General features: G+C 41.5%; 1 protein-coding gene, 1 long non-coding RNA gene and 1 pseudogene across 2 annotated transcripts; 2 read left to right on the forward strand and 1 right to left on the reverse strand.

Annotated features, from left to right (window-relative positions):
• Window positions 1–782: 782 nt before the first annotated feature.
• LOC123470656 lies at window positions 783–1,737 on the reverse strand (annotated as a pseudogene).
• A 19,003-nt stretch (window positions 1,738–20,740) lies between these two features.
• On the forward strand, window positions 20,741–24,343 carry LOC123470657. The gene is made up of 3 exons (XM_045171207.1): window positions 20,741–22,219; window positions 22,355–22,917; window positions 23,125–24,343. Exons 1-3 carry the CDS (start codon window positions 20,741–20,743, stop codon window positions 24,341–24,343), a joined length of 3,261 nt encoding a protein of 1,086 aa, XP_045027142.1.
• Window positions 24,344–25,168: 825 nt separating this feature from the next.
• On the forward strand, window positions 25,169–26,226 carry LOC116936160. The gene is made up of 3 exons (XR_004401616.2): window positions 25,169–25,439; window positions 25,511–26,157; window positions 26,214–26,226. It is a non-coding gene; the product is annotated as an uncharacterized LOC116936160 (long non-coding RNA).
• Window positions 26,227–26,931: the final 705 nt, after the last annotated feature.

A 26,931-nucleotide genomic window follows, 5' to 3' on the forward strand; every position in this document is an offset into this window, starting at 1 on the left:
GCTGATCGATACAGGGAGGAGATGGAATGGAATTAGTTCCCTTACGCGTTGACGGACTAGGAAAAAGAGATGGGGCGTCTGAGTGGATCTTAAAGTAGATGTAAGGGTGATCTGACAGGAAAGGGATGGGCAAGAATAGCCACCGGTTGAATTTAACTTGGTGTCCGGCGAAGGTCACATCGATGAAGGAGGTACCCCCAGGTACGAAGTCGAGCTTAGATTTAGCAATATTGGCGATAGACAAGTTTCGCATAAAAAAAAGGGACTCTAACTCCATGCCCCTAGGGTCCGTGGATCTGCTGTTCCAGAGAATGTTCTTTGCATTTGCATCAGCGCCAAACACACAGTTGGGGGTTACCAAGTGATCGAGGATAGATAGGGCTGTTGAGTGAAAGTCAGTTATGGAGGGCCGAAGGTATACGGAGACAAAACGTAGAGGGCCAGTGGAAGTTTGTAAGTCGATGCAGGCAACATGGTTTGACAGATGTTTGGTAGTCAGCTTTCCGGTTTTAGATACCGAGTCACGGACTAAGATACAAGAGCCATAGGCATGGAGTTCGGACAGTTGGTGGAAGGAAGAGAAGCCAGGTGGGGCATTATTCACGACTGGGGAAGAAGTGCCGGAAGCGTAGGTTTCTTGTACAAGGGCAATGTCTATGTCCAGGTCCAACATCACTTGAGCCAAAGATGCCGAGGCAGTTTTAGAATGGCGTAAATTGATTTGGATACACTTGAGCGGCGACGGGAGAGGAAGCCGTGGTTTTGAAGGAATGACTGTCGGACTACACATATTTGTGTAAAAAAGATCTGTAACGGGCCACAGCTTTAATTTTCTCAGGACAAGAAGGGGAGCCCGTTTGGTGGGGGCCGTCGCAGTTTACACAGCGCCAGTCATCTTTAGCTGCCGAGCATTCGCTAGTTTGGTGTGATTTAGAGCATTTACCAGAAGTAACTGCCTTGCAAACCCCTTGGATGTGACCGTATTTTTGGCAACGAAAGCATCGTCTAACCTCACGATCGAGATCGATGGGAACCACGCGAAAGTTCACACCATTGACAGAGACTTTTTTTTTGGAGCAGAATGTTGTCTCTGGCTTCCCGCGACTGAAGGAAGATTTTCACGTGACCTAACGGGGAATTAGGTTTAGAATAGACTTTCTTTAAGGAGTGGATTTGACCCCTCATTAGCTTGTTACGGTGCTCTAATTCAAATTTAAGATGGTCGAGGTCTGTGACATCAACAAACAGAGCCACAACAGGAAAGAAAAAATTTAGCTTGGAAGCATGGGAAAACTGAGAGCGAAACTCAGGTTGTTTGTTCAGGATGTCGGTGGCTTTGGAAACCGCCATTTCGTTGTCCAGAGTGATGAACATCTTGTCGTTCTTAACACGGACGTGAGAGGGGATAAGGCCGGTATTGAGGGTGTCCAACATCTTTTTCACCGCCATTAGATCAACTGGTACTGGGGGCTCTGAACCAGCAACACATTTGGCAACTAGCACCGAACTAGTGGCAGGGCCACGAGCAACCATAGCGTACGAAGGGTTTGGGGAGACAGAGGGGTTACAAAAATGACTAGCGCCGAGAACGCTGTCTGCAAAGGCCAGTTTGATGTTCACAATGTCAGCCTCGAGCTTACCAACTTGTAGCACATGATCGTTCAGTTGACAACGAAGGATGGAGTTAGAGGACTCTAGGTCTGACACAAGATTACATTGAGTTAGAAGGTGGGACATGCACAGAGATAGCTTAGCAATAAGTACATCCTTAGGCCAGTCGAGGATGGTGGTAGTATCGGTCTCTTCAAGGAATAGGGTGGATGGATCACTTCTGCCTCTCTTTTGGCCCGTTGAGTCGGTGGTGTTGGGAGACTGCTCATCTTTCTTCCTTTTGTCACCTTTGGAAGCGGGGCTTGGAAAAAGCGAGTCATTATCAGTGGAGGAGGGACGCTGAGAAAGACTAGCATTGAGAGAGTTGGAGCGAGCCTTACTGCAACAAGAACGGTGAACTTTGGATTGGGGAAAAAAGGTATTTGACAGTGTATACAGACTCTAGTTGGAATAGGGGACGGGGAGCCACCGTCGCTGTCCCCCATCATCAGCCAAGTGGCTGAGAGGGGAAAAACAGGAAAATAAGCACAACACGATGGGAGTCAAATACCGAAAAAACTGGAAGCAACTGACACAGCTAGAAGAACTGAACAAAATGATGCAAGGGAAACAGTCACCGGGGAGAAAAACACCAAAAGACAAATAATATAGACGGAGCCTGCTGTCAGACGACTTGTCAGATTAGCAGGATTACCGTTGCTACTCTGTTAACTTGATGTTGACATTTATCAAGATCAAATTCTTATTAAGTCAATAGTGTTCGAATTTGATGTATTTTTGGGATCATCTGCACAAAGAAAAAGGTATTGTACCATCTTTGTTATACATTGAGTAGTATTCACTTCATGGGCATGTCAGAAAAATACATTGAATAATGTTTGGAAGGAATCATTATCAAGTAGCAGTCATTTAAAGTTATACGGTATCCAATGACAAATTACACAGTAGTAAAATAAGATTTAAGGACCGAGGATAATAGTCAAAAAGTAAGCTGTGAGCTAATTATTTCTAAGAATAGTAATACAAAAAAAATTATTTTCAAAGTTCAAGTCCCAAAAATACATCAAATTAAAACACTATTGACTTAATAAGAATTTGATCTTGATAAATGTCAACATAAAGATAACAGAGTAGCAACGGTAAAACAGAACTTCGCGCTCATTTCAGAGCGATAAAATAATGCTGTCTGAAAAGCAGCGTTTCATGATGAGCTGTATACTACCAAAAGATGGGGTAAATAAGAATTTTAAGAAACGCACCCGAAAATCAGAATTAAATTCTGAAATAATTCACGGGATATCGGAAGGGGATCTAGAAAATTAAGGTGTACAATTGAAGAAATATAGTTAACCACAATTCCCGCTAATACGTGTGTGTGAAGCACGTATTCAGTACTTAAATATGAAAAAGCTGAAAAATTTGTCCAATACGTACGCCATGCCCCTAGCGGTTAAGACCGAGCATCGCCTTCACAATGAGATAGGGGATATCGTTCTTTACTTCTTAGTCTGTGCTCTAACTAAAGACTTGGGAAGTTGAGACCTAACCATAAATGGATTATTATTATTTATGTGATTGGAAATGTAGTTTTACTTTAAGATGCCTTGGTTGAAGGAAAAAACGAATTTGCAAAACTGGTGAGTGTTTTATATAGATATGTGCGTTAAAATATACATTTTGGTGTTAATCATTAGATATTAACGCTTTAAATGGTTACCTTTGTTTCCAGTGTTAGAGGTACTGCCAACATCCTTCTTATCAGAGTCATGAACACTATCAAGATTTTCCGACTGGGAAATAAACACTGTTTTTCTGGTGCCGATGAAAAAAAAAACGGGTTAAAGTCTATTTTACCGACCAAAAAAACTTAACTTTTTACTTAACTGTTACTTAATTAGGAGAAAAAGTATTAAAAGAACTGTTGGGTTTTCTACTTGTTGATAGACTAACAATGCAATTAGAACAACAATGTTGCCAAACGTAGTAAAGCAATGTCGCCATCCTTAAATGGTATTATATATGGATAGTCCTTAATAAGAGCAATCGATTTCTGTAAAATATATTAATTTTTGACTTACAGTTTTGCCGTAAAGAATTATTCAAATTTAGACAAATATCGGGTAGGTTGGCGTGGTTTAGCGAGTCTCAGGAGATTCCCATATAACAGCAATAAGTGAAATTTAAATAACAGGAATGGATAGCCCTTGCAAAGAGCTATTCATTTCTGTAAAATTTATTTATGTTAGTCTTATAGTTTTCCCGTGATAAATTAATTAAATTTTACGTATTATTTGGGAGATGGGGATTACCTGAGACACGCTATGGATGGATGGACACGCAATGGATAGCCCTTGCTCACGGCTATCTATTTCTGCATAATTTGTAAACAAATATTCATAGCCGAAAAAGTTTGAAAAAGAAATACAATTTTTACTTAAGTCTATTGAGTCGAATAATCTAGAAAGGGCAAAAACCACAAAAACCTTCTTGTCAAAAACTCTTTTGTTTATGTAACTTCTTTTCATTATTTTACAGAAATGGATAGCCCTCATTAAGAGCTATTTATTTATGTAAAACTTATTTATTTTAGTGTTATAGTTTTCCCGCAAAAAATCCTTTACTTTTTTTTTACTGGTAGATGGAGAGACCCGCTAAACCGCACCGACCTACCCGACAAATGGCAAATCGGTTTACAGCTCCACGAAGTAATTTTTAAGCCATTTTTAAAAAGAAATTGGAAGATTTTATCGAAACATAACCATTTCCATAATTATTTAAAATTTCGGACTTTTAGCTTTCCTATTAATAATTAATTTTTCGTTTTGTTGGGACAGGAAATTCTCCGAGACCCGTTAAACCACACCGACAAAAAATAGCCAGTTGGTTTGCTACTCAATTAGGCACTTTTCAAGCGATAATTTGGAAAATTATAATTATAAGCGAAATAAATTTTTTTATATCCTACAGATATTTTTACCAAAAATATCATTTTAATTTCATGTACTAAATGTAATAAAAGGGTTTGACCCATAGGCACTTGGGCACTTGGGTGACAATGCACAGTAAATTTAATGAAAACATACAGATGCGTAATTAACTTCTATTCTACAGAATGAAAAAAAATTAGAAACGTTGTATTTGCATAAATAAATAAAAAACAAACAATAAACTAAATAAGGAAAATAAAGAAAAGAAAAAAATGTATGCAAATGGCAGCCCTGCAAAACTCAACTGTTGAGAGTAGTGATCGGCCCCGATTAGCCATAATCGGGTTAACCGCCCGCCCCAGAGGAAGGTAATAGGGTCTGAATCGGGGTGCCATTTCGTCAGCCAGGGTGGGGCGGGGCAAAAATCGAGGTTAACCCGCTTGGCCTTACGCCATTTTCAAAAACGCCGAATCAAAAATGAATTCAAACTACGAATTTGGGTTGGGTTTTTATCGGAGCAACCGGGGCGAACTCCCCGTTTTTCATCATAATAATCGATTTCGACTCGATCGATTGATTGCAATCGGGTTTGCATCCACGATTAGGCACCCCGATACAACCCCGATTGAGATCGAGATTCAAAAATTTTGACCCTGACCCTCGAACGCCCGCCCCGAGCAGCGAATATCGAAACACGAATGGCAAAATGCGCTGTGATTTGGGGTCGAGGCCGATCCCTAGTTGAGAGTGTGGACCAAAAAATGTATCGCACCATACAGAAAAATGCATAGCGCCGTGCAAAAAAGTGCATCGCACTGCCAACCACCATCGCTCAGAATCACCACAAAGCGTCTCTGAGACAGAGGTCTGTGCAAACAACGATTGTTTGATTAATTGGCAATTAATCAAACAATTGTCCATTAATGTTCGAACAATTTTTCATCATTGTTTTTAATTATTTGCAAGTAAATTTCTAACAATTTCTAAACAATTTCCAAATAATTTGTTAAAAGTACAATCAATGTTGTAGTTCAACCATGGTCTAAGATTATATGAGTTAGCGAGATTCGCGAAAAGTGACGTGGGGCATGGCTTTTTTACAGGCATTTTACATGGAGTTCTCAAACCAGGTAGTCTATGAGTTTGGTTCAACTTCTACAAAAAAATATGTATTTTTTTCATTATTTAAAATTATAACCTTAATATTAGAATATTTTGATGTATCAGTATGCACCAAGCTGGAAAACATGGAATTATGACTTAATGAGTTTCTTTTTCATTTTTGGCCTGAGGTGCTATAAACAGTAATTTTTTTTGCAAGCAAACAAAAATTAAACGAACAATCTTTAAACAATTTCCAAATAAATTTAAGCTGAAAAAATCCACTTTGTTCGAATATTATTTGCAATTAATTGACCCCAAGTGTAACGAAGGCCTACAAATACATTTAATTATGACACCCACATTCTTATAATATTATGTTTACTCTCCCTTGGTATATAATTATGTCTACATTTTACTCTCTTGCATTTACTCCCCTTTTGCATATTATTCGAATATTGTAATCCGCATAGTAACCATTTGTCATAGACATCTTAGCGTTGACCCAATTGAACACCTGCTGTCTGACTCACACGTGCGACGCACATCACGCCACTAAACAAACTTCCGTGATTGGTCACACGTGCGACGCATATCACGCCATTAAATAAACATCCGTTTGATTGGTCGCACGCGCGACGCCAATCAAGCCATTAAACAAACACCTTTTGATTGGCTGCACTCGCGACATAGCGACGCGTCAACAGCATCACGCCACTTTGACGAGATGCGAGGTTTCATGGTGAACCCAAAATCTAAGAAAGATCAGACAACTAGCAGCTCGCTAAATGTTCAGTTGCCTTCAACAACACTAGTTCGACACCTAACTTGCCTTAGTGTTTTCTCTTACAAGTGTTTCTCCGACTACCTGTTTCCGTAAGTGCCTATCTGAATTGTATTTCCAATCGTCTCCATTTTCGTGTCTGTTTTCCCCGTGTCCCGCTCTCGCTACCACAAGCCACTTCGTATCGTTTTACCAACGTGAGCTCCCGTAACGCTCGCGCTACATCGGTAAGCTTCCAAATTGCCCTTATTCTTTTGGTCATTATGGTTTGGCTCGTTATCCCCTTCCTTGTCATATTGTATGAACTTTCCCGTGTAATCCTTATGGCCTAGTCTAGTAATACACTGTCATCATTGTGGGTAAACGCCTCCGAGTTCCGTGGTAATATATTTGTCTTAATCCGTAAAGTCATTCACCCGAGAGGGAGGATGCTTTACATAATGGTGGCAGCGCTTTTTGAACTCAACCACAATGCATGATGATGTTATTACTGGCGGGTCTAGAATTCCACGAACTCCCATACAACCCAGTGTGCCCCAAATTAACGTTCCCCGGCCGAGTGGGCCAACTGTTGCTAGATCACTTAATTTCGATAAGTTGCATGTTGAACCCCAAATTGCACCTGATTCATGTCCAGCTTGTACCACTCCCAAACCAATTTCTGAACCGGCTAGTAAACCCGCTTCTTCCGTTGTAAGTACACAACCATCTAGAGTTAGTTCTCAGTTAAGTAAGCTTAGATCTAACGGTGCGTACGAAGCCGTAGCTCGTCTTGATCTTGTTTCCAGACGGAAACCCAGAGGTAGTTTGGCCTCTGGTACCGTCTCAGAGAAGCGTTCTCCCTCTATTTTTGCTAGAATTGCTGCGCGTATGTCTCCAGCTAAGTCTCCTCCACAAGTTTCGCCTAAGTCTAGTTCAGTAGCAAAAACTGTGTTAGGGTTTTTCACGAGGAACTCCCCGAATGGAAAATCAACTGACCCTGAGCCTACGACATCTATTCAACAAAATCAAGAACAATCAACAGAAGATATTCCAGCCCAAAACGAGCCAGCTTCCGTACCTTATCCTTGCGATCAAGAGCCTGAAGGAGAGAGAAGCGGACTTTCAGTCGACCGATCCGAAGACCTGGGTACAGCTAATTTGGTTGATTCAAGACATCCGTCTATCGAACCACTATTTACCCGAAACGAATCCAACGACGGTGTGGACAGAACCAACGATTCTGCTGAGACATCTGACGTCGATCCTACAGGTGAAACTACACGCACAGGTGAAGAAAACAACCCAATCGGAAGCCCAAGCGTCCGTGCTGACATCGATCTTCATATCACATGCGAGACAATTCCTGATATTTCTGCTGAGTCAAATTCACTGCATCACGGAACTGCAAGGCGTGACACCACAGAAACACGAGACAGTCCTAGCCTCTTTTCAGAATTTTGGAACTTCAATCAGACACCGAGAAGTACGCTACCTACATCTAACGCATGAAGTGAGAGAGTTATCCTCCCACCTGGAAGTGCAGCTACTGACCCATCAACAGTCGTTCCTGATAGACATCCGCAACTTAATCTTCTACCTGCGGGAGCTACGCCTGCTGACTCCGCTGGAACCGCTAATTCCGGAAATCAACTCGTTGCTGAGGAAATTGGACAACTTCCCGGGAGCAGTCAACCCGAACAACGTGCAGTTGGCGGAGGAGATCAAACAAACACTCTCCCAAATCAAGGTCCGATTGCAACGGTTCCTACCATCCCATATGGCGGAAGACGTATCTCAACAACCCGCGGCCCAACAACCAGCACACCATCAAGAGGAGAGAACCCCTCAACCACCGATACCAGTGCGACACACCGTCCACCGCCCTATTCGCTTCGCCCGTCGTCGATGTTCGACCCGACGCCCACGCATACTGATTACACCACCCAGGAGCGTCGCAGACGTTACAGCGAATCTCAATCGTCTACGAGCAGCGTTCCAGCACAGTCTCAGACTTCGCAACAGGGAAATTTAGGATTTCGATTGCCAGTTCAAAACAACAACATGGCCTACTGTACTTCCCCCACCAGAGCAGCAACAGTCAGAGATTTGGACGATTTTCAAAATAACCAGCATACTTTCTCGCGGTTACAATTACTTCCTTCTTTCACCGGAAGCCTGATTACTCGTTTTGACTCTTGGTTAGAATCATTTGAAAGTATAGTAGATGGGTCGGGATGGTCAGAAGAAAAAACTATTCAGATGTTACGTGCTAAATTAACGGACAGAGCTTTTTCCGTCATTCAGGCAATTTTAAAAGAACATCCGCATGATTATGAGTCAATTAAAGAAGCATTGCTTGACCATTTTCATGGCGATGAAAATGTTGATTTATATCTTCAAAAGTTTAACAAAGCCAAACGTAAGCCAGGTGAAAAAGTTGTCGATTACACGCTACGTATACAGGAAATTTTTAAACGCGCGTATCCCTTAGGTCATTCCGAAAAATCGTTTGCAGTTATTCTCATGCAAAAATTTATTGAGGGATTAGACTCCAAATTGCAGACAAAAGTCAAATATAAGGAATTTAAAGATTTTAACGAACTGGTTGCAGCAACACGGGTGTATGCCCTCAGACTAGAAGCGTTGGAAACCGATCGCGAAAAACAGGAATTTATTCGATCCATAGACGGGTCACAAGACACCAGCAGTGCAGAGTTAAAAGAAATTAAGCAGATGATAATAGACCAAAAAGAAGCTGTGAATAAGGCAGTTGCCAATATTCGCCACGGGGATAAACCTGTCGTGGAAAAGAAAACAGAAAGCGAAGAAATTAAAGACGTACTTAATGAGCTTATCCAAACCGTGAAAAAACTTCAACTAAATAAAAACGACGAGTCTTATCCGGCAAACGCAGCATACAGGAAGCAAGTTTCTTTTCAAACGCCTACTGTTAACCAGTATAGTAATGGTAGACCACCTCCACCGCGCTTCCCTAACAATAGTGGGAATCGAAATTTCTCAAACACACAGAATAGGCCTACAAACGCTACACCATCGTTTCCGAGATCATCTAACGACACCAACAATAGGCCTACACAGCTGTCGATAATTTGCAATTTTTGTGGCTATCGCGGTCACATTCAATCTAATTGTCGTAGTTATCAACGTCAACAACTAGAACAAGCTCAGCCTCCTATATGTTATTCTTGCCGGGACATCGGCCATAAATCTAATACTTGCCCTAAGTTCAGAAGCACCAATAGGCCTAACATACCAGGTTCCCCTCAAAACCAGGGAAACCAGTAGGGATCAACTGTAGCTTCGGGTCAGTTGATGAAGAGCCTCATTTTAAATCCCGACAAGTCGCGAAGTTAACAACCATTACGAATGAATCAACTCCAAGAATTCCATTAAAAATTTTTCAGGTCCCGTTACAAGCATTATTTGATACAGGCGCGTCTAAAAGTATTATTCACGAGAGATTATTTAAAAAGTTACCCCCTAGAGGTCAGGTGATCTGCAGTCAGCTTGATTTCGATTTATATGATGAAGGGGAGAAAAAGTTACATACGTTGGGAAAAGTGACTTTGCCCGTTGGATACGGAGAGTCAATTTTACAACAAGAATTTATTATTACAAATGGTATTTCTGAAGATTGTATCCTTGGATGGGACGCAATTCAGAAACACGCATTTAAGCTTGATGGAGAAACTAAGAGCATTTATCTAGCTAGAGATGGGCAAGGCTCATCTTCTGTTTTTAGGGTACCGGAAATGGCAGTTACGACGGTCAAAAAGACGACGCTATCTCGTCAGACGTCGCTCGTAATTGTAGGCCAGCTAAAGGGTTCATTTCCGTATGTTTTCCCTAACACCGCATTTATATTTACACCAGTAGAAAATTTGCCGGCAGGAGTTTATATTGAAGAATTTATCGGAAAAGTATCGGGAGATGGAACGTATAATATTGTAGTTGAAAACCATTCGTTAAATCAAGTCAAAATCCCAAGAAACACCAAATTAGGCGTAATCGAAATTATTCATCATGTCATCGGAAAAATAGCTTTAGATCAACGAGAAGCTAAGCCTAACGAAATAACTGAGCCTATTGTAATTTCAGAAGTCGACACTGAATTTCAAGCACCGCTCTCTAAATTACTAAATGACTTTCACGACTTGTTTGCTTCAAAAGATTCCGAACTAGGGATTACTAACCTTATTAAACACACAATTGATACCCAAGGACGAGGCCCCATTCGACAACGCCCATGTAGAGTAACAAATAACCAAAGGAAATTATTAGAGGACAAAGTGCAAGAAATGCTTCAAGCAAACGTAATTCGATATTCGCAGTCCCCATGGGCTTCACCCGTGGTATTAGTAGAGAAAAAGAATGGAGAAATAAGATTTTGCGTCGATTATAGGAAATTAAACGGTATTACAAAGAAAGATTCTTTTCCCATGCCAAGAATTGACGAAACTTTAGATAAATTATATGGAAAAAAATTCTTCACAACTCTCGATTTAGCTTCCGGCTATTGGCAAATTCAAGTTCATGATCCAGATATTGAAAAAACCGCTTTTGTGGTAGAAAATAATCTTTACGAATTTAAAAGAATGGCATTCGGTTTGTGTAAAGCACCAGCCACTTTCCAACGACTAATGAATTACGTACTAAAAGACGTCTTAGGAAGTAAAGCATTAGTATATTTGGATGATGTCATAATTTTTTCAGACACTTTTGAAAATCACTTACGAGATATCAGAGAAATTTTTACCCTATTAAAAGAAGCAAATTTGAAATTGAAACTTAACAAATGTCAGTTTATAAAACGTTCCGTAAATTATTTAGGTCATGTCATTTCAACGGACGGAATTAAACCCGATCCTGCTAAAATTGATAAGATAGGGAATTACAAAACGCCAACTTCTGTTGACGAAGTGAGATCATTTCTTGGGCTTGCTGGATATTATAGAAGATTTATTAAAAATTTCGGTTCAATAGCTAAGCCGTTAACTCGATTAACGCATAAAGATCTAAGTAGAAAACCTTTTGCCTGGGGAACGGAGGAACAGGTTGCTTTTGAGAAATTGCGCACTTCTCTGGTAACTCCCCCAGTCCTCGCTTATCCAAATTTTAACGAAAAATTTTTGCTTTTTACTGACGCATGCGATTATGGAATAGGAGCCGTGCTGTCTCAAATGCAGCATGAGCAAGAACATCCAATAGCCTACTCTAGTAGACAATTGACCAAGGCCGAAATGAAATACAGTACAACTGAAAAAGAAGCATTAGCCGTAATTGATGCAATTAAACATTTCCGACATTATCTCTTAGATAAACCCTTTGAAACTATTAGTGACCATCGTCCTTTGCAATGGCTGAAAAATCAGAAAGATAATAATGGTAGGTTAGGTAGATGGGCTATACTATTAGCTGCTACAAATTATGAATTAAAGTATAGGCCTGGACGTATTCATCAAAATGCTGATTGTTTATCACGATTGAAAGTAGCTAGTATTCAGCCGGTACCAAATAATATTAAGTTAATTTGTGAAAAACAGCTAGAGGACGACCTTTGTGTAGCCATTAGAAATTATTTAGAGAAAGGAGAGCTCAATGAGGAAAATAGCCAATCTAAACCTGAATAGTCTAAAGAATTTGAATATTTTGAAATTTTAGAAGGTACACTTTATCGCCACGAAGTGCCTTCCAAAAATAGTAAGCGTAACGAAATTAATTGTCAAGTAGTGTTACCCTTATCGCTTCGCCATTTAGTGTTAAAAGAATTACATGACGCACCGATGGGTGGAAATTTAGCTTTTTATAAAACGTATCTGAAGGTCAAAAATCATTATTATTGGCCTACAATGAGAAAAGATATTTTAGAATATTGTCAAGCTTGTGAAACTTGTATAGCTAACACTTTTTCCACATATAGAGCACTTTTGCACCCCCATGAAATTGCTAAAGCCCCTTTCCAAGCAATAGGCATGGATTTTTTAGGCCCTATTACTCCCGCTTCGCCTAATGGAAATAGTTAGATTTTAGTTATTACTGATTATTTTAGTCGCTGGGTGGAAGCAGTTGCTCTAAAAGATCAAACTGCCCAAACCACGGCAGAATGTGTATATAAAACAATAATTGTAAGACATGGTATGCCTAAAGCCATTATTTCCGATCGTGGAACGAATTTCACTTCGAAATTGTTCCGTTATTTTTGTAAGAAATTAAAAATTGACCAAAGATTGACAACGGACTACAATCCCGCTAGTAATGGCGAGACAGAAAGGTTTAATCGGACACTAACCGCGATGTTAAGAAGAGAATTGAAAGACGGAGAACATGCAAATTGGGAAAATATGTTAGACGATGTTTTATTCGCTTATCGTAGTTCAGTTCACTCTTCGACACTTGAAACCCCTTATTATTTAGTTCACGGTAGAGACCCTAATCTTCCCATTAATGAATTTTTAGACGCTTCCCCTCAAACTTTTAAATCCGTATCTGACTATGTAGGGAATTTAGCTGATTGAAAGTTGGCCAGTATACTGTTCCTTTTTGTTATGTCATTTACCATATATTTTTACATGTAGTAATGTCGTCAATGCCGTTACTATTGCTACTGCTGTGTCTCTACCTACGCGCGCGCACATTCCAAACAACCGTATGCGATTGTGCTGAACCGAAGAATATGGGAATTATTCAATTTCCTGATGCTGATTGCAAGCCGAAAATGAATTCCACGAGAGCTGTTCCAGTGAGATATGTTGTCTACAGTGATGAACGCGCCGCAGTGAAATCTCCGGGTTTTATTTGTCCCAAATGGAGAAATATTCACCGTGTGACTATGAACTTTTTCGGTCAAACAGTGATCGTGCCTGAGAAAATTCCTATAGACACAACGGCTTCTGAGTGCTATAAAATGATTAACACTAAAAAGTGTGAAGGTTATGAAATGACTCTTTCGGATGAGAAGTATGTATTTTCGCATGAACCTCGATCTGACGGTTACTGGATGCGAACCGTCGATTCGGAAATTCTGAATTGTGCGCTTGAACAAGTACAATTGTTTCAACAAATGGAAGATGAAGATTTTCCAACGCCGATCGGAAAAGCTTCCGCAACCGCCGGTACCTTGTCTCACAACCATCTAACTTTGGTTTGGGATACGACATACACCCATAAGATTCAACACGAATTACGTCCAGTTGAATCTGGAATCGGAAATCTTATGATGAAGACGACGAATGAAAAATATTTCCGCCTCTTGGACGATGATCGTCAACTAGATTTTCATTTGACTCTTCAACCACCCTGCGACCCCAATCATCGAAGTTGCAACAACCGAACAACGACTTTTAAAATCGTCAGCCAATCAAATTTAGTTTTGGTTACGTGGCCCTTCGTCGATAAATCTCTATCACTCACCGCTGAGTCAGCGCCCATCAAGGAGAAGGCCCAACCAAGCGTCTCTATGGAAACCACCTCACCATCTAGTGACCCCGATTTGGATAAATTGGCCAATAAACAGTATATTCAAGATCGTGCTATTGATCGTGATAATGAATTAGCGCGTATGTTACAGACAATTGAATGTTATGTTCGCAAAGCTAAAAATTAACGAGCAATTATCACCGCCCAATATAATGGTTGGCTCGCCGCTTCATTATTGAAATTACCTCGGTGTGTAAAATTGCAAGCTTTTGGACAAACCACCGTAGTGATTCAGTGTAAAGCTGTGAATGCCACATTTGAAACCATAATCACACCATGTGGACCACAACCGAAATTTAACAATTATACCATTAATGATGGCGATGGCTGGGAATTAGTGAAATTTTCCCCATGCTATTGGACGAATGGTTTCGTCAATTTCAACGATAAACCTTACGCCTTCCGCAACAACACTTGGAAAAGGATCGACCCGAATATTGTACTGCCGGAGCGTACATTGGCTCATTCCTTCCGCTATGAAGACGTGAAAGCTTTCGACTATGACCATCGCAGCAATCCAGCTTATAACGATAATTTACTCAACCACATGAACGTTGTAGCTGACATCGTAGCTGCCATGAATAAACAATCACCTGCTGATTTCCCATCAAATCATCGTCCTCATGCAGCTGATGTTCTACTGACAGCAGCAGGAGTCGAGAGATATACCAGCTGGTGGGAGGTCATCATAATCTCCTTGGTCGTCACCGTCATTTTCATCCTTGTCCTCATCGTCATACGCATTTGCTGCTGTCTTGGCCTCTTCGGTGTTTGCTGTCCTCCAATTAAATAAGTTAAAACTTCTTATCACGAACATGAAGTCTGATTACGGGACGTAATCTCACGCCGCCCGGAGCGATGTAACGAAGGCCTACAAATACATTTAATTATGACACCCACATTCTTATAATATTATGTTTACTCTCCCTTGGTATATAATTATGTCTACATTTTACTCTCTTGCATTTACTCCCCTTTTGCATATTATTCGAATATTGTAATCCGCATAGTAACCATTTGTCATAGACATCTTAGCGTTGACCCAATTGAACACCTGCTGTCTGACTCACACGTGCGACGCACATCACGCCACTAAACAAACTTCCGTGATTGGTCACACGTGCGACGCATATCACGCCATTAAATAAACATCCGTTGGATTGGTCGCACGCGCGACGCCAATCAAGCCATTAAACAAACACCTGCTGATTGGCTGCACTCGCGACATAGCGACGCGTCAACAGCATCACGCCACTTTGACGAGATGCGAGGTTTCATGGTGAACCCAAAATCTAAGAAAGATCAGACAACTAGCAGCTCGCTAAATGTTCAGTTGCCTTCAATAACACTAGTTCGACACCTAACTTGCCTTAGTGTTTTCTCTTACAAGTGTTTCTCCGACTACCTGTTTCCGTAAGTGCCTATCTGAATTGTATTTCCAATCGTCTCCATTTTCGTTTCTGTTTTCCCCGTGTCCCGCTCTCGCTACCACAAGCCACTTCGTATCGTTTTACCAACGTGAGCTCCCGTAACGCTCGCGCTACATCGGTAAGCTTCCAAATTGCCCTTATTCTTTTGGTCATTATGGTTTGGCTCGTTATCCCCTTCCTTGTCATATTGTATGAACTTTCCCGTGTAATCCTTATGGCCTAGTCTAGTAATACACTGTCATCATTGTGGGTAAACGCCTCCGAGTTCCGTGGTAATATATTTGTCTTAATCCGTAAAGTCATTCACCCGAGAGGGAGGATGCTTTACACAAGCAAACAATTGTGTCGAAAATCTACCAATTAATCAAGCAAGAAAATCTTGCTTGTGCAGACCTCTGCTCTGAGACCCGTCACGATGATCGATATCTAGTTGTTGGTTAGTGATGGTTGCCTTTTTTCTTTCGTCTGCTACTTCGTCCGGCCGGCGAAATAAGTGTTCCAGGAAACTCCATTTTCCGACAACCCGGTGTGGTGCATGACGTCACATGCCTCTTCTTGCTCCAAGCCAGGGGGTGCTGGCGACTTCACCAAGTGCAGTCATCCGAAATCGGCAATAGATTAAATGTTAAAACTTTTACAGTACTCCTAGTGTCACTTTTCGCAAACCAGATTTTTTTATCTCGCTCCCTCCCAACATAGTCTCCAAGTCTCAGGTCCAACCTTGGACTTATTTAGCGGTCGCCTGTTTGGTCTGGGGTTGGAACTGAGCCATTTGCCTTAACTATTGATAATCGAGTCTCCAATCGATTTTCGAAGCAGCTGTCAAGAACCAGGGCAGCCATGCTAATTTATTCCTTCGTTTTTTCTCGTTTTACATTTGTGATTTTTTGCAGCAAAACAGCTAACATTAGGTGGTGTAGACAGTTAGCAAATTGGTAGAAGGGATGGATGAAAAAAAATGGCTCAAAAATTTTCGGTTTTGATTGTTAAAGAATTGCAAGCAAGCTTAAATTCTGAAGGAAAAGCAAAAAATGATGTTTATAGGAGAAGAAATATACGAGCTACTCATCAAGCTTCGAAAAGCCTGAAAGCCGGCAAGTGTTATTCGAGAGTGGATGGCGTTAAGAAGCGGCCTAAGATTCAAAAGAAGTCTAATGGGGCAGCAGTCATAGCTCCAAACAAGGCTCCCCGTTTCCAGTCATCTGATAACCACATAGCATGCAATATCTTTACTAACAATTGTATGCATTACTTGGCTAATGCACTTTTATTCTTCTTTATCATATTTTACCATCCTTATTACCACTTTTGGTTTTTAGGAAACAATGGAGAGCCCATGACTACAGATACTGGAGTACCGTTGATGCTGAAATATGCCTACCAAGAAACACAGACTGTCTGAAACAGTTTTTGAATGTGTAGGCTCAACAGCGGTGAAAGTGTCAATCTTGCAGAACCTGTGTTCTGCTCGTGACAAATTGGTTAACACCAAGATCAACACATCTAGTCACACACCAGGATTTTTATTTTATTATTATTACATTCTATTTTTTTTTCATCCCATTCCGTTGGTTGCCTTTTATGTATAGGGGAGCGGGGTCATTCTGGACAAAAACTTAGTTTTCTCTGTAATTCAGTGTGTAACAATGTTTGGCTAAAATAAATTAAATTAGTGTAAAGAGCGTTGTTTGTATAAGATTAGGCAATTTTTTCATTGCCATACGTAATATAGTTTACGAGCTATTGAATTTGGAACAATAGGGGTAAAATTGTTGTAGAGGAAAAATGTGGGGGTAAAACTGGACAGAGGGTGTCCCATACTGGACACGGTTAATGGCACTAAAAGTTTCGAGTTATTAATGTTTAAAAAAAATATCCCTAAATACTTCATCAATAGAACATCTATTTTAGCATAGATTAAATTTCAAAAAAATTAATTAACATGAAGAAAATTAACGAAGGAAGTTAGGGGGGGGAGAGGACTGGACAATTTTGATACCAGATGGAGAAGTGGGAGAGGCATCATAGATATTGCGTGATCGATTCTTGATCGATTGTTAGGGAAACACATTTTTTGAAGCAGACAACAATTTTGGACCATGAATGGACCAACTTAGGCTCCGCCCATAAAAAACCGATTTCGTCCGATTGTACCCCCAAAACCGTGTCCAGTATCACCCCCAATGAGGGTCCATTTTTTATTCATTAACAACTCTTAAACCGTAATCCGTAAAAAAAAATTATACCGGCTCTGTATAAGTAAATGAATTAACTAGCTTCATTAACTATTATATTAATTTTTGACGAGTCATAGGGTGGGCAATACCAAAAAATGTGCTGTAAATAAAAATGAAAAGATAGCGCACTTTTTTTTGTTTCCTCTATAACTCGAGTATTTTTAAGAATTTCACGATGATTTTTTTGTCACAACATAGCGAAATTGACATTGACAACATTCCAGTATTTTTTTCCTCCCTGTTCATCATCACCAAGACCCGTAACTGCTACTGTCCTGTTTGGTACTTGTCCTGTATGACCCCGCTCTCCGCTAGACCCACATCTCTAACTACCAAATATATCGTGATATTATATATTTATATAATCCCTGTTCGTATACAATATTTGATTATTTTAAAACAAAACAGGAGAGGAATACAAGATGAATGACAAATACATTTCTTAGTTATTTCGGTGGTTTCTGATTGATTATCATACAGCAGCATTCATTTCATGAATCTTGATGTGCTTAGGAATGCCAAATCTTGCATCAAATGGAAATGGAATAAGCTGTATGTAATGAAGTAATATTAGCTATTAGATTTTATTATAAACATTTTTCTTACAATTTGCCGTACTTTATCGTTGCCAGCAGAATAGAACGATTACAAATTATGAAATTATATACCTTTACAGTGACATATAGGAAATATAAAATTAAGAGCAAAGAGAAAATACACCAGCACTGTCGGAAATCAAATGTTTGTTTAGCAGACATTTTTTTATAGCCTCAAGCACCCTCACCAATATTTCCCCCAAAATGGCCCCGGCCCGAACGGTGATTGGTTATCATGTTTTAACTCGTTTGTTATGAAAAAAACTAAAAGATTTCAAAGATCTTTATTTGGATTGAAATTACTAAGGCTGTTCACCAAGTAGTAAAAAAGAAATTACTTAATTTGATTGGAGCAGCCAAGCCTTCTATCAGAAATTATGTGAATGGACTGACGGAAACCGGCAAATCATTAGGAAGTCATTGATAGTATTTTAATTAAAAAGTAAATTTTTAGTTAAGTGGGTGGAACAATTGGAGTGAGTGGTGTGTTACGTTCATCATATTTTAAGTATTATCAGGAAGTGTTAGACCATGACAACCCTTGCGTTGCAGCTACAGCAATTGAGGTAAACTATCACAATGATACTATTTTTTCTGAAACGCCAATGATTCATTTCTATCACATGCAGGGCAGCATAGATACGGAAATCCAAACCACTGATGAAAAACAGCAACAATTGGTTTCAACGCAAATATTGGGAAGCACCAAAGCTAAAAGCACCATTATGAATTACTTCGACGAAGAGGACGATAGTCTTAGTCTAATAAATCGAGCGACGAAGCGTAAGTCATATTCCTATTTGCGATATTGCTAAGTTAAATATTAACATTTTTTATTATAAAATTTAGACAACGTGGTATTATAGGCTCAGGAAGAAATACTAGAGAAACACCCCTGCCTACTAGCCCAGACCTTCAACGACTTGACCTAGATTAGCCACTTATGATTGCCCGTCATTCTTCTGGTTCTAGTTGCTCGAATAGGGGAAAGTTTTTGGCCACAACGCATCATGTTGCAAAACGATCAACTGCTACTAATAGTAACAGCAGACCGTCAAAAATAGAAACAAATGCTCGTCTAGTCGCTTTTCAATCACAATCGGCCTTTTAGTCGCTGAAGAGAAAACGCGAAACTATGACACTTCGGCAAACAATAAAGAAGGCCAAATTTCTCTCTGCGGCCTAGGAGAAACGTCAGCCAATAGTCGTTTCACTGATCAACGCCTGCGTGTCCTCAAGTCTACCATGAATGTTTGGGAGATGCTTAAAGACTCGGTTCAAAAGTCAGAACTTCCAGAGAATCTACTTGATTTACTATATAATTTGGCCAGTGAATGGTACGTCAACCAAAAAAATTGACGTTAAAAAAAAACGTCAAAGTCATACGTCACGGAAGTTTCCTCCGTAAAAATTCAACGTCAAAACGTCAAACGTCATCAAACAATTTCCCTACGTCAAAAGTCATGACTTAAGTCATAAAAACGTCAAATTTCCATTTTGCATTTATTTAATTAGATCGGTAGTTGTCCGAAACTATTTGAAAGACATTTTAAGCAACATTAACCCGGGATTCGAAATCGGAACCTCTCGTATGGTGAGCGTACTCGTTAACCAACAGTACACAACGGAGGTGCCAAAATATTGACTTTGATGGAAAACTATGGTTTTTTTTATCCTTAAACGTAAAAGGTCAACGTCAAAGTCGGGGATTTTTTTTAGGTTAACGTCAAAAGTCACCAACACTTAGAGGTCTACGGGCTGTCGTCTGCTAGACCCGATTTCGACGTTTTGTCTGCTAATTCTTGAATATAAAATTGGGGCATCCGCATGGGGCGCTGACTGCTCGGGTCGGTCATAACTTTCCCTAGAATAAGTCAGTAGAAGCTGTGATGACGCCATCTGGCAACACCGCACCTGTCGGCTCTATATATAGGGGAGAACCCCTTGCCCTCTGGGTCAGTCTCTGTCTGCTCGTCATAGAGCACTGGTCGTAGGTGTATCCAATACACGTTGATCCAAGCCGCATCCTATTTCTCTCATTCTAAGTTCATCACATGGCGCAGATGGTAATTGGTTCAATGTTAGTACATTTATCGTGACAATTTATTGGTGAATTTCCCGACCAGAGTTATTGTGTACTGCAGTTTATGTGACGTCACGACAGTATCGTTTTTGACCGCATGGCTGCGCACGGCACTACCCAGTTGACTCTTGACAATTGTTTGGCCTAACATTTTTGCCATGTCCTAATTAGTGGGCATCAAAAGGCATCTGACAGTTAACTATTGATTGGAGGTGAAATTCTCGCTTTATCGGTCCTTTTCATGATAGCAATCGTGATTTATGGGCAATTGAGCTGTTTTTTTTTTTGTGGATTGGAATGGAACATTTTTTTCGCCATGCGCTAGTCGGTCCTTGTCATAGTAGCAATCGTGATTGATGGGCCACTGAGCGGTGTATTTTGAGTTTTTGTCCTTTTGAGTATTTGTCGGCAACAAGCGTCCGTCTTTTTTCCGAGCTGGAGGAAGTGAGTGAATGGCTTGACATTGGCTGGCTTTGGGGCAATTACCGCAACATGGCGACTACGGCATTCAAGCCGTATGGTAAACCTCCTCCTTTTGATTTAGATGAATACAAAGACTCTTTTGAATTATGGCACAAGAAATGGACAATTTTTCTCAGTTTGTCGACGATTGATTCGGCACTCAACGCAGGTGATCGGGGCTTATACAAGGCTCATACTCTGCTATCGTGTTTATCAACCGACACACTTCAAGCTGTACTTTCCATGGGCCTCACCGACGCTCAGCTTGACGACCATACGGTTGTCATCGACCATCTCCGTGCTCGTTGCAATGCCGGCCGCAACCGCCACGTGTGGCGCCAACAGTTTGCCGCCAAAAAGCAAGGCATTCAACAAGCAGCAGACGATTGGTTGTGTGAGTTGCGGGATTTAGCCCGTAAATGTGAATTTGCTACAGATTGTTGTGCTAGCTGTGAACCGACCCGCATATTAGGCCAACTAATTTTCGGCGTAGAAAGTGACGAAGTTCGTGTTAAACTACTTGAACACGGAGCAACTTTATCACTTGATCAGGCGCTGACAATTATTCGAACTGCAAAAGCCTCCAACAAGCAGTTGAAGAATTTAAAGACAGGTGATGCTGCGGCAATTCAAGGCGCGACTTCTTCTTACAAGCGTTTCAAACAAAAATCCAGCAATCCGCCAGTAGGTGGCAGCAGTTCAGCAGGCGCAAAATTCACGGGTTGCTGGAATTGCGGATCAAAGACACGTTGTAAGCCTTTGACGGCCTGTCCGGCCCAAGGGAAAGAGTGTAAAAAGTGCGGCCTACTGAACCATTACTTTAGAGTTTGCCGGAACCCAAAAACAGTTAAAAAACAACAGGGCATTTACATTGACCCCTCCCCTCCGACAGTGGGGGCTGTGAACGCGAGTGATTTAGTGGAACTGGCCGTCAATCCGGAAAAATGGACATCATCGTTATTGATCAATTTTCTCCCAGATACAGGTGCTGACCTAGACGCCATCCCAGAATCCCTCTACAAGCGGAAGTTAAGCAAGGTGGCGCTGCAAAAAGGTGTACAACCAGTTACAGCAGTTGGGAGCCCGATTATCAGCATTGGCGTGTTTAGTGCGGTTATTGTGTGGACGACACGTGACAAAGTGTCCCGATCAGTAAACACCGCCGTTCACGTGTTGCGCGAATTGAAGCAGCCAGTGTTGTCCAAAAGGAGCCAACAGACGTTGGGAATGCTTCCAGCCGCCTATCCGCACGCATACGTTGGAATGGTGGCGAGCACGCCACCTACTGACAAACAACGACATGCCGATCTCAAAACTCTCATGAACGTATGCCCGCGGATTTTTGACGGAACCTGCCACCAGATGTCGGGACCACCATGCCATTTCCAGTTGATGGAGAACTCGCAGCCTGTGGCAATGAGGGGCTCTCGCCCAATATCCGTCCCTTTGCTGCCAAGAGTTAAGGCAGAGTTGGACAATCTCGAATCTGCTAACATCATCCGAAGAGTGGTAAAGCCCACAGCTTGAGTACATCCGTTTATAGCTCTTCCGAAGAAAAATGGTGACATCCGTCTGGTAATCGACTTTCGTGAGTTGAACAAGTGCATAATTAGGCCAAATTTTGAGACGGCCTCACCTTTTCAGGCAGTGCGCACCATTCCGCCCGGAATGAAATTTTTCACAGTCATTGATGCGCTGAAAGGGTATCATCAGGTACCGCTAGATGACGAATCGATCGACCTGACAACATTTTCTACTCCCTTCGGGCGATATCAGTACCTTCGTCTTCCGTTCGGCGTCTCGCATGCAGGTGACGACTACTGCCGTCGAGTGTCGGAAGTGTTTGATGATCTCCTGAATTGTCGACGCATCGTTGAAGATATTCTCGTATACTCCGCAACGTACGATGAGCACATCGAAGCGGTACGAAAATTATTCCATCGAGCAGCAGCTCACAACGTGGCCATCAACACCACCAAAATAGTTTTCGCCCAGCCCGCTGTTACTTTTGGCGGTTACGTCGTCGATGCTGACGGTTTTCGCCCGGATCCAGAGCTCACCCGAGCTATCCGCGAGTTTCCAACACCCGGCTCGATTACAGACGTCCGTTCATTTTTTGGACTTTGCCAGCAAGTTGGCAATTTTTCTGACCAGCTGGCCGCTGCATTAGATCCATTACCCCCACTGCTCAAAACTGGCTACACATGGTAATGGACCACTAAACATGAAGAAGCTTTCACGGCAGCAAGAACACTCTTGTCTACCGTTCGTGATTTAGCGTTTTACGACCCAAAGCGCCCGACAAGTCTTCATGTTGATGCATCACGGCTTAATGGACTCGGATTTTTACTAAAACAGCTCGACGATTCAAAAGTGTGGCGTGTTGTGCAAGCGGGATCTCGTTTTCTCTCTAGTGCTGAAACACGTTATGCCATGATCGAACTCGAGTGTTTAAGTGCGGCATGGGCTATGAATAAGTGTCGTCAGTTTCTTGAAGGACTTCCTTCGTTGGAATTAGTGACGGACCACAAACCATTAGTGCCCATTCTGAACAGTTACGCTCTAGACAAACTAGACAACCCCCGTTTGCTTCGTTTACGCCTTAAGATGCAGCGCTACTCATTTATTGCTCGTTGGGTGCCCGGAAAACAAAACTCCGATGCTGATGCCCTCTCTCGAGCGCCGGTCGATAAAGCAACCACTAGTGATGAACTGGGTGAAGGTTTGCCATCTTTTCAGGGAAAAATTGCTCTGATGAGTCTTTCCGGCAATCAGCTATCACAAACTGATCCGAATCTCGACCCAGTGTTAGAAAAGATTAAGTGTGCTGCAGCCATCGATCCGGTTATGGTAAAACTGAGAAATCAAATCATCTCAGGTTTTCCAAACGACAAATGTAATTTAGACAGTGACTTGCGTCCCTTTTGGAGTGTAAAAGAAAGTTTAGCAATCGATGACTCAGATGACATGATTGTAATGGGACCTCGTGTCGTTATTCCGCATTCTATTCGTGCAAACATCCTGCGTGATTTAGTGCAGATGCACCAAGGTGCAACAAAAACACGTCAACGAGCCCGTTTATCGGTATACTGGCCGAACATTGATAATGACATTGTGAACGCCACCAGAAATTGTAAAACGTGTACAAAACATCTACCTTCACAGCAACCAGAGCCGTTTCGAGTCCGTCCACCAGCAACGCGTCCGTTTGAACAAATCCATGCGGATCTAGGCGAAGTGAATGGCCGCCATTTTTTAGTGATGGTGGATTCATTCAGTGGTTGGCCTCATGTGGTTGCATTTCGTGACAGAAAAACAACAGCACGCAATGTCATTGGCCATATCCGTAATTTTTTTTCTAGCGTAGGAGCTCCAGTCACCTTTTGGTCCGACAACGGGCCGCAGTTTGGTGCAGCAGAGTTCCAGCGTTTTCTCACGGATTGGGGGATTACTTCCCTCATGTCTTCACCATATTATGCTCAATCCAATGGCCGGGCTGAAGCAGAAATCGACTCAATGAAGACGCTCATCCGTGGATCATGGACAGCTGGCGCATTTAACGAAGAGAAATTCGCCAAAAGTATCCTGCTTTTCCGAAACGCGCCGCGATCTGAGCAAGTCCAGCACAGTTGATTTTCAACCGTCCGGTGCGTGACTGTCTGCCAGCTCATCGCCGCTCATTCGCACCAGAATGGCAAAAAGCAGCCGATGTACTTGAGAAACGGGCGAGACGGTCCAAGGAGCTGCAAATAGCTCATTACAACAAGCATACGCGACCCCTCGCTCCGTTTATCATAGGCAACCATGTCCTGATCCAGCATCCCATCAGTAAGCTGTGGTGTACCCCCGGAGTAATCGTAGAAGTCGGCCATCATCGAGACTACCTCATCAAGACTCCAGCCGGGCGGATTTTTCGGCGCAATCGGCGTTTTCTTCGCCCTCGCGTACCCGTATTTCCAGATACTACACCAGCTACTACACCAGCTACTACACCAGCTATTACACCAGCTACTACACCAGCTACTACACCAGTCCAGCTGGAAGTCGTTCAACCGCCGCAACCGGAACCAACCGATCCACCGGTACGAGAGAATCCTGCTCCACCGATACAAGAAAATGCTGTTCCACCGGTGTTACGCCGTTCAACAAGGAAAAAACAGCCGCGGCGCCACTTCTTCCCAGCAGAGTGGACACAATAACACCCATCCCAGTCTCATGTTTACTTATTCATGGCTATGTGTGTGTTGTGTGTCCCCAGTTATTATTTTTCTCTAACATGTTTAAAAAGCAAAGTTAACAATGTACGTTATCTTTGCTCATTGAAAGGGGCGTGTGATGACGCCATCTGGCAACACTGCACCTGTCGGCTCTATATATAGGGGAGAACCCCTTGCCCTCTGGGTCAGTCTCTGTCTGCTCGTCATAGAGCACTGGTCGCAGGTGTATCCAATACACGTTGATCCAAGCCGCATCCTATTTCTCTCATTCTAAGTTCATCACAGAAGCCAAAGGAGAAAACCAATGAGAAGAGTGTGAACACGTCACATATTTCTTATTTTGAATAAGGAAACAATGTTTTCTCGTTTAAAATTAGTGACAGGCTATCACAAAGTTAAGCTTCACAGGAAATGTGTGTAAGTTGTTGGGTTTTAATGATATGATTTTTGTTAGAATGATAAAAGATATAGATAGATGTAAAATAGTTTCTCGTTTTGTTTCGACGAAACTGGTAAGAAAAAATTAGATTTCATGTTTCAATCACCATATTTCGGTTATCAACAGATTTTATAATGCTTTCAGGAAGAAGAAAATGCCATATCGTTGCTTTGTGCCCAATTGAAAGGCTGGAAATCCAGGATTCAAACCTTGTAGAAAAATAGTTTTATTCGCTCCACCCAAAGATGAAGCTCTCTTCAAACAATGGGAGCGGTACATTCCACGCAAGGATGCAAATCTTAAAGTTTTATAAAGAGTATGCTCAGGTCACTTCGAAGAAGATGACATTATCAAAGGCCGGCTGCTTAAAGGGAAGGATGGAAAAGAATTGTTCTATGCTTGGAACAATTGGAGTCTTAAAGAAGGACCCATCCTAAGAATTTTTCCAGGCTATCATATTTCTTTTTCAAGTTTGTTAAAATTAGTATCCTCCTTTTACAGTCCAATTTTCTTTATATTACATAGACTGTCCGAGTTATCTAAACAAGCCAAAATCAGCCAAAAGAAAGCTACCAAAAGGAAGGCAGAGTGCCAACAAGAGAAATCGAACGGATTGTAACCAGGTGGATGAGCTTCGAGAATATACCGATGATTTTTTAGAAAACTGAGAAGGAGTACCTGTTGATGATGATTGTCATTCTTCCCTGCACGACCCATGGGTGTCATTTAAACCTCAAAACTGTCCCGTACCTCCAGCTTGGTTTTGGATTCACTCAAATGATGGGCCTGAGGTACTGTGTTTTCTTATCAGTTGTTTTATTGTTGACTAGTTAAATATTATCACTAGGTCCCAATTTGTGCTCATCCCAGGGAAAGCTGTTGAATCTAAGTCAGTTCACTTATACGCAAGTCTGTTTTTTGGTCTCAAAAGTCCTTTATAGCACGGCGCTTAATCCAGAAGATACAAATAAATTTGGCGCTGGAGCCGTACTACAAAATGACACCTGGAGATCAATTCATTGCAAACCCGTTTTCTCCGCTATTACCAGCAGTAATTCGCCATCTGAGGAAGTCTTGAAAGGTGTTAATAAAAACATAGAAATGGGAACACCAACGTGCTATGAGTGCTACACCATGAGGCGAGCTCTGGTAAGGTTAGCGAGTAAGCCGGCTACTATTTCGGATAAAGAAAAACTGGCGAAGTTGGGAAGTGATTATCAATTGGCGAAACAAAAAATTTGCCGTAAAGAGGAAATACTGAGTATAAGTTTTTATTGGTTCTTTACTTATAAATACATTTGAAAATAATATGTCGAATTTATCCCAATAGAACATGGAAAAGGAAATTGCTGCTATAGAGGCCCAGGAGCACATTTTGATGTTGGAAAAGCGTCAGATGGCAGCAGAACTAATTGTGAAGCAAGGAAATATCGATCTTCAAGCTGTTGAGTTACTCCAAGTCCGCACTGAATTTGCCGAGCAAGCAAATAAAGTTAAAGAAAGCGAATAGAAATGTAGAAAGGTTCTTCACCCACATAACACAATGCAGTCCCTCGGATGTCCGA

This window comes from Daphnia magna, linkage group LG3 (assembly GCF_020631705.1).
Source record: "Daphnia magna isolate NIES linkage group LG3, ASM2063170v1.1, whole genome shotgun sequence".
Lineage (NCBI taxonomy): Eukaryota > Metazoa > Arthropoda > Branchiopoda > Diplostraca > Daphniidae > Daphnia > Daphnia magna.